The 14,168-nt window shown below is 35.3% G+C and overlaps 1 protein-coding gene across 1 annotated transcript in view; it reads left to right on the top strand.

Annotated features, from left to right (window-relative positions):
• The window catches only part of BAIAP2L1 (BAI1-associated protein 2-like 1), a 42,291-nt gene that overhangs the window by 24,303 nt on the left and 3,820 nt on the right, over positions 1 to 14,168 (top strand). The window contains exons 4-12 of the mRNA XM_010570237.1: positions 7,147 to 7,208; positions 7,308 to 7,379; positions 7,709 to 7,846; positions 9,226 to 9,378; positions 9,825 to 9,992; positions 10,776 to 10,926; positions 12,109 to 12,316; positions 12,627 to 12,704; positions 13,045 to 13,210. Coding sequence (XP_010568539.1) covers positions 7,147 to 7,208; positions 7,308 to 7,379; positions 7,709 to 7,846; positions 9,226 to 9,378; positions 9,825 to 9,992; positions 10,776 to 10,926; positions 12,109 to 12,316; positions 12,627 to 12,704; positions 13,045 to 13,210 — 1,196 coding nt within the window. The remainder of the gene's footprint in view (positions 1 to 7,146; positions 7,209 to 7,307; positions 7,380 to 7,708; positions 7,847 to 9,225; positions 9,379 to 9,824; positions 9,993 to 10,775; positions 10,927 to 12,108; positions 12,317 to 12,626; positions 12,705 to 13,044; positions 13,211 to 14,168) is intronic.

Raw genomic sequence — 14,168 nt, 5'->3', positions numbered from 1 at the left:
GGGGGGGGGGGTTACTCCCCCTGCCAGAGCTTGATTTTTAACTTCAAGCAGGTGAAGTTTTGACTGTGGTCAAACATACATAAAAACACTATGCATGGGCTAGAATATATTTTTTTCACTAGGGAGTCATATGAGGAACACAGGCAGTGAAGCCCTGTGAGAAGGAGAAAGTAGAGCACTATGAGTTCATCACCACCTAACACCGTAGGTGCCCAACTCACAAAATTCGCAATAGTGTCTTGTACAGTCCTATTTATTGCTTACTGGTTTTGTCTGGACATGAAGGCAAAATACTTAGGCATCTTCCAGGGTCTTATGAACTTTGGAATACTGTTTATCTCTTCTGTATCAATGAGACTGTAAAATACCTAAAAATATTTTAAATGTTTAAAAGGAATGGAACTTGTGGAAAAAATAGTGATAAAACTGAGCTATGGAGAAATTGAAACTTCTGAACTCTGAGCATTAAATCAGTTTCAGATAATTATTTGAAATATTGTGAGCTAACTTTAGATGAGAAATGATGCTTTGAAAGCAACTTCATATAAAATGCTTACATAGTTAAAGGGGAAGGTGAAAGCATGAGACTATTTGTATGTTAAAAGAATAATTGTTGCAGTTTATTTTGTGTAGGAGCCTAATGTAAACACCTTTGACAACACATGCTGTTAACAGGACTACATTTTTGTATCTTTAGCTGTATAGTACTTTAATTTTTATATGTCCAATAATATCATAATGTTCAGTTTTATTCCTCATGGTTCATAATATCTCTCTTGGATTTTATTTTACTGGACTAGTGCATCAATACAGAGATTTCAGCCATTGTGTCATGGAAGGTTTTTTTTCATTTCCTTTAACCCATGTTTAATCTGTTTTAAATGAATTATTTGCTTGTTATATCACAGAAACATATCTGTTGTTCACAGCCTTAGTGAGAACTCTGCAAATTTTAAAATAAAAATTGATCTGAGAATGCTATTTAGAATGTGAAATTCTCTTTGCTTCTATTTTTGTTTTATTTACAAATTTTATTTATTTATTTGCTGTTCTAGCAAAGCATAACTATGTATTTGGAGGTGCTACTTTAGAGTGCTACATCTAGCATGTATAGTAGACTTAAAATACTTTATTATGCTCTGAAATCTCTTCCCCTTTTCTCTATTGTAGGTTTATTCTTTTTTTTTTGTTGTTATCGTCATCACCTTCTACAGTCACCTTCATAAAATGGCATTGAATGGCCATGTGTCAAGGCCATTTTATAAAATGAACTACAGAGAGACTTACTCCTTGCTTCCTATTTCATGTTCGTTCATGCAGTAAGGAAAGGCAGACTTGACCTAGTCCTATTGATTTACGTGCATATTAGTATTAATTCTACAAATTGTGGGTTCTATTTAAAGCATTCTGGACAAATTGTATTAGAAGTAAAGTACAGTTAGAGCTTCGGAAGTTTTACATTACTTTGTCCTTCTTTATGATTTTATTCTTTCACATTAAATTCCATTAACGCTTTTTGCCTTCTTTAAAGCATCTGTTGCACAATTAAACCTTCTGCAATAAATCCTTCTATGACAGAATTATAAATTTAATGCATTTGAGGCTTAACAGATGTTTTGTTCAATCATATTTATTTGTTATACTGCATTCCTTTGAAAGTGTCTACTTTACTACCTTTCAGGGGCTACTGGCTTCAAAGGACTTTGTTTCTAACTTTCCCTTGTCATAAATGTCTTTCTCCTGGGCAAAGGGTAACTTGGAAGAAGGAGAGCATCTTGACAGAAATGGCATCTAATAATACACTTGAACTATATTGTCTCCATGTGTAGCCTTGACTCAGCCTTTCATTCTCTTGTTTAATGTAAATAATTATGTGGTTTCATCTCTGAGGCATGAAGTTACTAGATCTTCCCTGAATGCAAAATAGGACAACAGGAGATAAATGAGTGATATAATTAAGCACTTTGTCCGTTCCCAGACATCTAAGAAAGTTTCTCTATTAAGAGACTTGAAATTTTTCAAGAGCAGCCTCCTCTAAATAAAACAAAATTGAAGTATATTTCAAGTAAGGTGATGCAATTAATACTTTTATTGATTCTAATATAGTTATTTAGTATTTTAAAAGTTTAAGTGGTTTTGCTGGTAGCTGTTAATATTTGTTTCTATGACAGAACTCTATTGATTGAGTTCCATGTTTGTTTCTAACTCGAACTAATTCTTCTAGTCTTCTATTCCTAAGAACAGTCAACATAAGCTAAAAACATAAATAACCAATACAATCACCCAGGGCAAACAGTGAGGTTGAAGTGTAACTGCTGCAGTTCTCTATTCTGGCCTTAGTTTGTATTCTGTTAGAAATTATTAGTCTGTATTCTGTTAGTTAGTATTTCTGTTAGAAATTGTTTTCCTTGTTTTTCATCTACTGTGAAGACAGTCTTTTAAGGATGTCTTCTTGCTCATGGGATGCTGTGTATGGAGAAATAACTATTACACATTTGGGGTTAGTAATTTTTTTCTTTCTTTTAGGGGCATAACAAAACCAACAGCATTAATGCAATTCTAGTCTGTCTTTATTTTCTCAATAGAAAATATAGATACAACCAACAGCCTTGGGTAAGCCTAAAAATATTCCACAAATTCCTGAAGTTTCAGCTTAAAAGTTCTTTCTAACTGTGCATTGAACCTATTTGAAACTAAAATAAATTTACCATGGAACTTGGTATTACTGTTCATGGTCATATTTCAGATTATAGCTGTATTACGCAGCATGGTTTCAAGAACCATACATGAGAAATGTTTGGTTTATTTTTAAGTTATTTAAGATGTTCCCCCAAAATCCCTATCTGAAAGAGATTGTTTCTTCTCTTCCCTGTAGTGCACTTACATGGTAATAGCAAAATAACAGAACAAGTATCTATAAACTTTTACAACTATGTTTTTGTTTTCTAAAACAAATGTGGGAATATTTAATATACCTCTACTCTTTTAGTCACAAAGATTTCATGTTCAGGGTGTGGGGGAATGGAAGGCAGAAAAAAGTACTTTTGAAAGGCAAGTATTTTAATAGTTCTGTTTATCATCAAGACCGGTGGTTTTGGTTTATTAATTCATTGCATAATATGATGCCTAAAACTGGTTCAAGTGTACAGTATGTTTGCCACAAATTGGACTTAAGTAGTCTTTCATTGCGCACTCTAGTCATGTCATTATGTTTGATAGGTTTGGGGTTTGCCAATAAATGATGACAAGGTTAATATTCAGTTACTTGGTATTATGAGCTCTTGTATATAAAACCTGATCATGAGCAGCTTTAATATATAGCAAAATATTTCTAGTTCATGTGAGAAGTACATGTTTGTCTTCACCTTAAGTAGTTTTCTGTACCTTTTTACCAGATGAATAAGTACTGAACATTAGAGCCTGGCCTTGGGTTATGCTGTTACTAATCCAGAGTAACACATCGTCTTTATTAGAGCTATTCTATAATTCACTATTGTAATTAAAATAAAATATTATATTGAAGTTGTTCTATTTCCATTCCACTTGGACACTGTTACATGTAGGCTAGGGGTTGTGTTGCCTTTCCTGAATTAGTCTTCTACAAAAATTTGTCTCCTTGTATAAATCTTATTTGGGAGGGCCATCAAAATGTGGCTAACCCATTATCTTAAACTGGCAATAAAAAAACATGGTGTATGTTCACTGTAAAAACGTTCTCTATTTATTTGAGTTGCAGTATCTGACCTGTAATTTAAACTATAATTTAAATCTTAATAGGTCAAAGTGTGCTTACTATGGGTTCTTTTCAAAATGTTGATTCAAAACATGAAAGAGGAAATTAAATGGGTGAGCCAGTACATGCAGTGCCTGTGGATTACCAGTGGCAGTAAGGAGGTTCCAGCATAAAATGGCTTTTGCCTGATGCACAGCATACAGGGAGTCTTTGGTTGAGAGAAAAAGAAAATGTAATTAGAGATACAGTCACTGATATCTAAAAATACTATTTAAAAGTGTACTAGAACACTCTAAAATAAACTTGTAAAATAATCCAGCACAAACCATTTAGAAGTAAGTGTAGTTTTTTAAGTTCTCTTCATTTCAGGACATGTTTTGGCAGTATTCTTTGTAATAAAGATGAAAAAAACTGTTTCTAACCAAGCATTCAAAGCCGAAAGACTTGAAGGCTGCAGTCAGTTCAAGTGCTGTGTGAGACAAAAATAACAACCTCCGAGCGTCAGGTTTTCCATTCTTGACGCACCAGGTGAATGGGTTGTTTTATTGAGCGTTTACACTGTGGTGGCAGGGCAGGCCAGAGGAAGGGAGTGTGAAAGAGCGATGCGAGAGCTGAGTCAATACCCGACGTTGTTGGATGTCTGTCAGTACTTGGAACGCTAGGGTTGGCTGCGTTAGCGTTGCCAAGTATTAGCTAAGTGTGCTGCTTTGGCAGCAGATTCTCAGAACTTACTTTCTACAAAGAGGGAGAGTAAGTTCACTTTTAAAAGAACAAAAATCTGTAAGGGCAATTATTTTGAGGGCCATTTCAACACTCACTGTGAATTTCTGTAACTTCTCAAATAGCTTTCTAGCCTGCATATTTAAAACCAAATTAACTTCTTAGTTTTATTTGTATTTCTCTTTTTTCCCCCCCATTTCTTTTAACACTATTTTCCTCCTTAAGTTGCAGATAAGTATTTACAAAAGTTTTCTAATTTTAAAAGTCCATTACAGTCTAAAATGTATCTTTTCAGTTGAGTTCGATGAAACAGAAACACCATGAACTGAAGTGCATTCACTTCTACAGCCTTAAAATAACAAGGTGGCTTACTCATGTCCATTACTTCAAGTGTTTATGTAACTACATTGTATTTACTTTTCTATTGCATATGAGCAACTAATTACTATAGCACTTCTCACTTCTTATAGTATTTATAATTCCGTAGTCACCAGCAACTTTAAATACAAACAAAAAAAAGCATAGCACTCTGTAGGCTGTACAGAAGGACTCACAAAAACTTTATCTATCTATATAAAAATACAAATCCCTCTGTGTCTCCCATGTATCATCCTGCAAATTCCTTTTTCTTGCTAATCAAGGGCCTGACTGTTCTCATCGTATTCTGATTCCTTCTTCCAAGTCTCCTGTAGTCTGTTGCGCAAAGAGATGTAGAGGTGGGGATTGGGGCATGAAGAGGGATTCCTGAAAAGTCAGGACACACATGTTTTTCTTCCTGAACTGCCTCATGTTTCCCCATAAACAATATTGTGGACCCACGTTTTTATATTATTTAGTTAAAGATCTGCTGTGTCATATTGGTTCATGGCACAGGAGGTACAGTTCTCATTTCAAAGAAACTAAAATTTTGAGGTGTCATAACTTGAGAATGACAGATAAGAAGGGAGAAAGGTGATAATACATATGCAAGCACTACGGGAATGCATCTATGTTATATGGGAAGGTTACCAAATCACTACTATGCGCTATGGGGAGACAGGTTTTGATGTCTGGGGAGATGCTGAGAAAGGAAAAGGTAAGGTTCTCATGGAAAGTTCTGTCATTCATTTTATTTAGACAATTTTTTTAATTATCTGCACCCTTTGGGAGCTTTTGTGTGCACCTGAAGGATCTGACACATTATAGCATGATAAGTCTTTGCTGACTAATTCAGGAGGGGTTCTCAAAGAATACGGATGGTAGAAAACAAGATTTGTAAAGCAGCATGTTGAACAGTTAATGCATCCTTTTTTTTCCCTTTGAAAAAAGGAAACTGAGAATAACACAAGATAACAAATAGGAGGGGACATACAGAGCAGTCCCATGCAGTGACTCTGCCAGTGATACATAATCAGAATTACAGAATTGTACAGGCAGGCCTTACAAAGCTACACACATTAGGACAGCACTACTGCAGGTTTAATACTGCAAGCACCTGTATGGCAAATACTTCAAGGTTGATTGAGGAATAGATAGATTACTGGAGGAGACGTGCCAGTGAACCAGCCGTGGAACTGAACCTGCCGTTCTTGCCATGGAAATGGAATGACAGTAAAACACATCTCTAGTCGAGACTTTCAGATGCGACACAGTTCAGGAATCAGATCATGGTCCTGGGACTTTCAGGTTTTTGTAAGGGCTCTGGGTTGAGACCTGGTAACTATCTACAGGTCTAATTTGGGTGAAATCAAACTGGGCACTTCAGGATACTTCCAACTACTCTTCCCAGCAGTATGTTGCAATCTCCCAGACAAGACTGGCACACACTCAGTGTGTCAGTGCCAGCGCAAAGAAGGGAGTGGGGATAATGTGGCCATCTGTATCCAGAGCAGAATGGTGTGGCTGTCTGCATGCAGGGCAGGACTGCAGCATGCACAGTTTACATTGCTTTGCGCTCAGAACCACACCCAAAGGATTGAGGTATTTTTCCTCCATATCCTCCTAAAGCAAAATGAAACAGTTCAGCTTTTAACTGCTGGTGGTTAAAAGTAAACTGTGTAACTTTGTGCTGGAAGACAGCAGAGCATAATAGGCATATTTAGGATCTGTTGGGAGGATGCTGAGAAATCTGCTGCTGCTTGGATGTTAGTTAATGCCATACAGTCAGGCTGTAATCGCTGATAAAACAGCCTGGGAAATTAATCAGCATATGTATGGGATCTGTTTTAGCAGGTGTGCTGTGAATGAATGTGAAAGGTTACTTAGTTAATTCTGAATATCCAGTTAGTTAATAAACATTAAAGTTTAATTTTCAGACTGAAAAATGGATAGCAGCTATTTGGATAGCAACAACTATCTAGAGTTCTTCTGTGCTATTCTTTAACTTGGCAAGAAAAGAGGCTGTTACTAAATCAGTATGAGCTATTCTGGAGAGAAGGAAGTATTTATTTTGTCTGGCACTCCATGTCCCTTTTGCATAATAATGCATGATTAATTATTCTTCTGTCGCTTATAAGCTTCTTGGTTTGTCTGTGGTCAGATCTAGTTATTTATTTAAACTGCTGTGATGAGCAAGAAATTTCCTATACCTCTTAAATATATTCCAGTTAATAAACATATTAAATACATTTTATTACTGCTTTTAGTTAACCAACTTCAGAATTCTATGAAAGAAACAATGTTTGTCAACGTACATGCTGTATGTTTATCAACAGGCCAAGTTCTGGTAGAAATTTCAAGAACGCACAAGAAACTTAATGACAGTCTAGAGGAGAGTGTAAGTTAAACAATTTATTTTTTAAAATTTATTTTCCTTTTGAAGTTATAAACTACTTTTGCCAATTTTTAATAACCCTTCATTCATTTTCTTTTAAAGTTCAAAAAATTTCATAAAGAAATTATATCTGAACTGGAGAAGAAAACTGACCTGGATGTAAAATATATGAATGTAAGTATATTCAATTCTAAAAGTCGTATTTTATTTATCTATTGCTAGTCAAAGAATTTTTCAGAAATTGTACCCTAACAGTTAATTAATACATTAGAACTGAGCTTTAGATGCATGAACATGGCAAAAATTTTCATGCTTATTTTGAGTTAAAAAGGGAACCAATGCATGACTTAATAGCATTTTTAAACTAAAGTTGAGAAAGGCAATTGCCGAATTCATTTGATGTGTATTAGTGATATCTCATAGATTATGGTGATGCTTTTTAGTCACTTACCCAGTTACATGGCTGAGTGCATCATGAGATGTTTTAAATGCTTTGATTGCAGGCAACTTTAAAGAGGTACCAAACTGAACACAGAAGCAAATTAGATTCTTTAGAGAAGTCTCAGGCTGAGCTGAAAAAAATCAGAAGGAAAAGCCAAGGAGCACGAAATGTCATGAAATATGAGCATAAAGAAATGGAGGTCAGTGTATTGTTTCTTATTTGTTTCTTTCTTTGTATGAGAACTGGTCAACAGAAAATGTTAAGCTATTACAGGTCACCTCTGAGTCTGTTTTAAAACTTGACTTCTGAAGCTTACCACAATTTTTGTATATGCAGTGTTATTAGTTAATACACATAACTCCTCTGTAAGTTGTTTGGCAATAGTTAAACTCTACAATTTCAAAGAACATGCGTTTTTGGTTCCTCAAAGTTGGTTTATATTAAAGACATTCCTAGAATATGTGTTCAGGTTGAAATTAAGCTCTGGACTGCTCTGCTGTACATATTCAGAGACTTCTGCTTCAGTTTCTAGGTTTCATCCCTTGATGACTACTCAATTTTTATTTTATTTTTTAAAGTACCTCTGTAACTACACCTTTATGCAAAGGTTTACACAGGGAGTCAGCTATACTATGCAAATTCAGTAGTGATTTTCTATAAATTAATTTCCCAAAGTAGGCAAATGCCAACTTCTGTTACCACTTACAACCTTTCCTACTGATCTTAAAACAGCATTGCCATCTTAAGGCGAAATAAGAAATGGCAAGGCAATGAAGAGAAACTATTTTAAATTAGTAAGTCATATTCAGGTTGTCATGGATCTCTCAGAAAATACTTCCCATTGATATTTTTATTTCCACAATACTTTTACTTCATGCTAGTTTATGTATTTTTTCCTCTATATTTTTCTATTTTAATTTTCTTTTCAAAGAAAGCTTTGTGTATAACAAGGTACAGTAAACACAAGTAATACTAGCTCCTATTTCTTACTACCTATCTTTTAACCTGCATTCATAACAGTTCTTTTTTTTAAGGTTTTGGACTGAGAATTCAAGGATTAGCATTTAATCACAGTTTAGCCATGAATCCTCATAACCTCAGATAAATACAGTTTAGTCTTTCTAGTAACTCACCTTCCCCTCTCTAAAATGAAGCAGAGATTCATCATAGCTTTGTGAGAGTAAATGTAACTGCTATGGAGCAGACGAAGGTAATTAGTCTAATTAGAACACCTGTGGCCTTAAAATTGCTCAATGCAGTTGCTGCTTTGATGTCATATTCTTATTTACTGCAGCATTTTATTTAGAGGCTAAAAGACTGTTTCTTGTTTTGCTTCACTTCCCCCACCCCCTAAATAGGTTATTGATTGCCTGTAATGAGAATATACATTTACCTGATGAGATTAGGGAAGTTAGGTGTGTGCATGAAAAGAAGCAGCCTTGGAAGTAGAGCCACCCTACCCCACCTGCCTTTCCAAAAGCTTTTTCTAAGGCTTTTAGTTTGTTTCAGTAATTGGATATAGTACCAATAAAACTCAGAGACTGTATGTGATTTTTTTTTTTTCTTTTTTTTCCTTAGTATTTGGAAACCGTGAGCTCTCGACAGAGTGATATTCAGAGATTTATTGCAGAAGGCTGCAGAGAAGCTCTCCTAGAAGAAAAAAGAAGATTCTGTTTTCTGGTTGACAAGCACTGCAGCTTTACCCAGCACATACACTTCTATCACATTCAGGTCAGTGGCATGAGTGTAAACAGAAATGAAACTCCTGAAATCTAATCATATAGATCAGACTGCCATAAATAGCTAAGATAGCACTTAGGAACAGTGTAGTGCCAGACAAGTGTTGTGATGAGTTCATAGAAAATGTTTACAATGCAATATTCTCTTAAGTGTATTGTAGCAATAATAAAGGGTTACTGTGACTTTTTTAAAAATCAGATACTAAGAAAAACATGTATGGACTGATCAGGGGTGTTTCCAGTACCTGACCTTGAAAAAGGACAGTCTCTTTCTACAACATGCTGTTTGTTTCAAACAGGTATTACTTAGAAAAATCTTTGAAAAGACTTCCATTTTGCTGGTGTTATCATTTTGGTATAATAAAAATTAACAAGTATGTCTGTACAATTTTATGAAAAAGCATATCTTTGACAAGTACCTTTTAAACTTGGATGCAGTGTGCGGACTTCCTAAAATCCAAGCTGCCTGGGTGGCAGGAAATCTGTAGTGATGCCACCAAAGTGCCTGAAAAAGTCAGAATGATGATAGACGAAATAAGGACACCTGGTTCCACACCAATATCAGGAACTCCACAGCCTTCACCAATGATAGAGAGAAATACCATGGTATGTTGTTGTTTGATGGTTAAAGGTTCTCTCTCTTTAAATGGGAGTAGATGGGCTTCACCAGCTTCTTCTGAACCCAAGCATTTGGGATTGAGTCTATAATGTACCTCAGTTGGAATATTCTGGGGTTGGCTATGAAAGCAAAATCATTAAGCTGAAGCTCTGCTACTGGAAAAATACACAGTATAGTAGGCAGAAGCACATATCCAAACAAGGGTCAGTTGGGTGCCTAGGACTTTTTCTACAGAGCCCAGCCTCAGGACTACTTTTGTTCTAACCACTCCATTTCTTATGTTCTTGTCTGTAAGTAATAGTAATTACATACTCAGTAGTTCAATATAAAATTAAACAAAATGTTATTTTCTGTTTTCTTTCCTTCTTCCTTCTTCCCTCCATGATTCTTATTAGAGTACAGGTTAAATTCTAAATTCTACCTACTCGTATGTTGTGTCACCATTAATTGTTGAATTTCTAAATGATATTAGTAAATTTCTAAAAAAAAAAAAAAATAAATAAATCTGGAGATTATCTAGGTGTAACTGTGCTATTGGGGGGGTAGGGGGGAAAGCAATCATAGCATTCCCACTAACAAATGTTTATCAAGGGACAGAAGCCTTTTACAAACTATTCTATCAGCAATTTCATAGGAACATGAGGAATTTCTGACAGATCTAAATATGTATCATTTGGTAATAATTAAGCATTGCTTTCTAGAATTTAACACTGCAAATAAGTTGTCACTGTCTGCTCAGTATTGTGATAGTGTTGTTTTTGTGACTCTAGATTGGAAGTGATTTTTACTCTCATCATGAAAATGCATCAAAGGTGCCCCCTGCTCCTACAGGTAGGGCGTACACTAGTCCACTAGTTGATATGTTTAACAATCCTGCAACGGTTCCGAAGACATCTTCTGAAAAACTAAGTAATTCAGCAGGTGAGTGTCACTGTGCTGCAAACTATATAAATGTAAATGACACACTATAGTGTTTGAAATTCTTAGGACTTCTTGACTACTATGATGATGTGAATTCCAGGATGTATAGAGGAGTAGAAAATGGTCTTTACAAAGCATTTATGTAAGTTGCCTAACAGGAGAAGTATGTGTTATAAGAGAATTGTTTGCAGTAAATGCAGGTCAAGACAGGTATTTTATTCTATTTTAATCACTTTCTGTGTGTCCCTGATTAACCCAGCTTAACTGCTCTTGTGACTTCCAATCTTATCAGAAGAATACATTCTATAATTTTGAACAAGATAAATCTGAGTGATTATTGCAGTGCACACAAGTAAACATAAACTACTATTACAGTCTCACTTTGGTTTCCTTTAAGGGCATGTAGCAGTTAGGGAAGAATGCACATGGGACAAAATGAGCCGAGTCTTGCATTTCTTTCCTGAAATGTAAAATCCTTTTAAGATTTGTTTTCTAAGTTTCTAATAGATTCATATTTTTACTTTCTCTGCTATAGGGAAGGAAGGGAAAGAACTAAGTCTAGATCACAACATAAGAAATGCAAACTCTTCAATGTGATAACAGCAAGTCCAGCACTTCTTCCTTAAAAATGCATTTACAGTATATTGTACTGGTCAAATAACATACAATTTTGAGACCTTCTTTATGTTGTCTTCTGGTCTGCTGTCTGAAAAGTGCCAAGTATCTGCAGCTCTTGTCGATTCAGCTGAAGTTGAGTGCTAGGCACGTTTGAAAATGAAATCTTGGCCTTTATACAGTTAGATTATTTTAGAATGGAAAACTTTCAAAGGTCTTTTACGGCTGTGAACATTTAGCATTTTTCATGTCAAAAGAGGAAAGAAGTAGCAAGTTAAAACTTACATAACTTTTTATGTCTGTTGGTTCAACTTTACTGTGATGGGGGCAGGGGGTGTCTATAAATGCACATGCTATTAAGAACTTAATGGTGATAAGAAACATTGGCAGATAATTGAGAGGTGTCTAAGTGGAAACCAAAGCAGTACAAAGTCTCAGAACTTGATTTGCACTTGAGTATTCTTTTATCTACTTTTTTTTTCCTGTCACATGACTAATTGTATTTAATTTTGTTAGTGTGTGGCTAATTTTGCCTTTTTTTTTTTTTGCTTTTTCTTTTTTTGACAGAGAATTCAGATGATGCCAGTTTATCGCGTTCAACTTCTGTTGCCACAGGGCTAAATATAATGAAAAGGCAAAAAGTAAAGACGATCTTCCCACATACTGCTGGAAGTAACAAAACGTTGCTTAGCTTTGCACAGGGGGATATCATCACACTTCTTGTAGCTGAAGAAAAGGATGGTTGGCTTTATGGGGAACATGACACAACTAAAGTGTAAGATAATGAATATATTACCCAATTGGAACATGTAGGAAAAACGTGTCTCATCAGATTTTGTTAGCAGATATTAGTAAATGGTTTTCCACCTTTTTTGCTGGCTGTCATTGACTGGGGACTTGGACTCTTTCTGTAAGGTAAATCGCTGCAGTTATTTTAGGGAGATTTTGTACATTAATTTGGTGTCATCAGAAATCAGGTCTAAAAATTAAATCTCAGTTCGACTCTACTGTTTTGCCCACTGTTGTCTTTGGAAAGATCTTTCCAATTTTATATAATATGAAATTGAAAACCTTTCCCATTACAGAAAAGGATGGTTTCCATCATCGTATACTAGACCACTAGAAGAACCAGCAGAAGAAAAAGCCTTTGTCCCAGTGCCAAGGTAACATTTTGGGTGGGACTTGCAGAAATGCCCAAATCTTCTCTAACATTTATTAAAAATATTACTTTTTCTGCTCATGTTCTTTGTTGTTCAGTAACATACATGGTAAATACTTTCTAACACTCTGTAATATGATGCCTTGATTACATTAACGTGTTTTAATGGTTGCACAAAGACCCAAGAACTAACTTCACCCCAACTTTGAGTCCCACTGACTTCAGTGGGACTGTACACCTTTATTAACTTTCAGCTCATGCACTTCTGTACTTTCCTGGGTTAAAGATAAGTGAGAGAGGTGTATTATAGGAACTGAAAATATTTGTTGGGTTCTGTCTTGCAGCCCTGCACCAATCCGAAGTATTAGTTCTGTAAATCTTGTGGAAAAAGGTGATGTTGTCCTCCCACCGCCAGACTATCTGGGGTCTTTGCAAACAGATAAAAGAATGGAGTCTTCCAAAGGTACTACTGTTAAAACGCCAACTGACAGATCAGAAAATGCAGGTCCGGTAAGTAATCAATACCATGAATCCAAACACTTTTCCTTGCTTACTTTTCGTGACCTACTTAGCTGAGCTCTTAAATGAGGCCCCAGGATATTCTACTTTAGCTACTTGTGCTTCAGTGGCCCTTCAATGCAGCTGTCTTCAAGAGTATAATTTTTTTTGGCATTTCAATTCATCTGTAGTAATAGGAAGGGAGAAGAATTGTTCAGGGATATAACTAAGAGTACTAGGAGACTTACTCTGCATAGCAAACTTCTCAGGAATGGAATCTGTTAAACATGAAAAGAAATTCTCACAGGAAGTAGTACAAATCCATCATCTTAAGTGATTTTAGAGCTATAGGGGGACAGGGGATTTAAAGCAGCTTAAACTCTGTATTCAGGAATGCTTTACACAACCCCATGAAAGTTAGTGTTGTTTTTTTGGATGTTGCTGAGGGATATATGTACTAACTACCGTCTATATTCAGCAAAACCACAGCTGAGTAGAAATACATTTTTATTAATAGATAATGCTGTATAAAGCTAGTATTTCTGCTATTAAGTCAGCATTCAAACTGATTCAAAATGAAGACTAATCTAATGAAATTAAGCAATTACTAGTCTTTTTCTTGCTGCTTGTTTAAATATTTTGCTGATGTGTATCTAATAGCGATAAATGTTTTTGAGACTTTCTTCAAAAAGCCTCTTGAAGCAGAGATCACATTTTGATGGGAAAAAAACTTTCTGTGATTTTATATATTATATAAAATTAGGTTGTCACCGCTAAAATTGAGAGACTGTACCAGAGTGAAATGCAAAGTTCCATTAGCAGGTACCATTGCAAACTTCTTGGAAGTCAGGAATCCTATAGTTGGCTGCCAGTAGCTAAAAAATTTACATTTTATTATTTATTGGTATGACTAAAATATTTTGTATATCAATATAACATCTAAACAAATTTTGGGTTGTCGTTCTGACAG

Source organism: Haliaeetus leucocephalus, unplaced genomic scaffold (genome assembly GCF_000737465.1).
Source record: "Haliaeetus leucocephalus isolate CR32 unplaced genomic scaffold, Haliaeetus_leucocephalus-4.0 Scaffold295, whole genome shotgun sequence".
Lineage (NCBI taxonomy): Eukaryota > Metazoa > Chordata > Aves > Accipitriformes > Accipitridae > Haliaeetus > Haliaeetus leucocephalus.
Note: the sequence above shows the minus strand (reverse complement) of the source record. Positions and strands in the feature narration are given on the sequence as shown.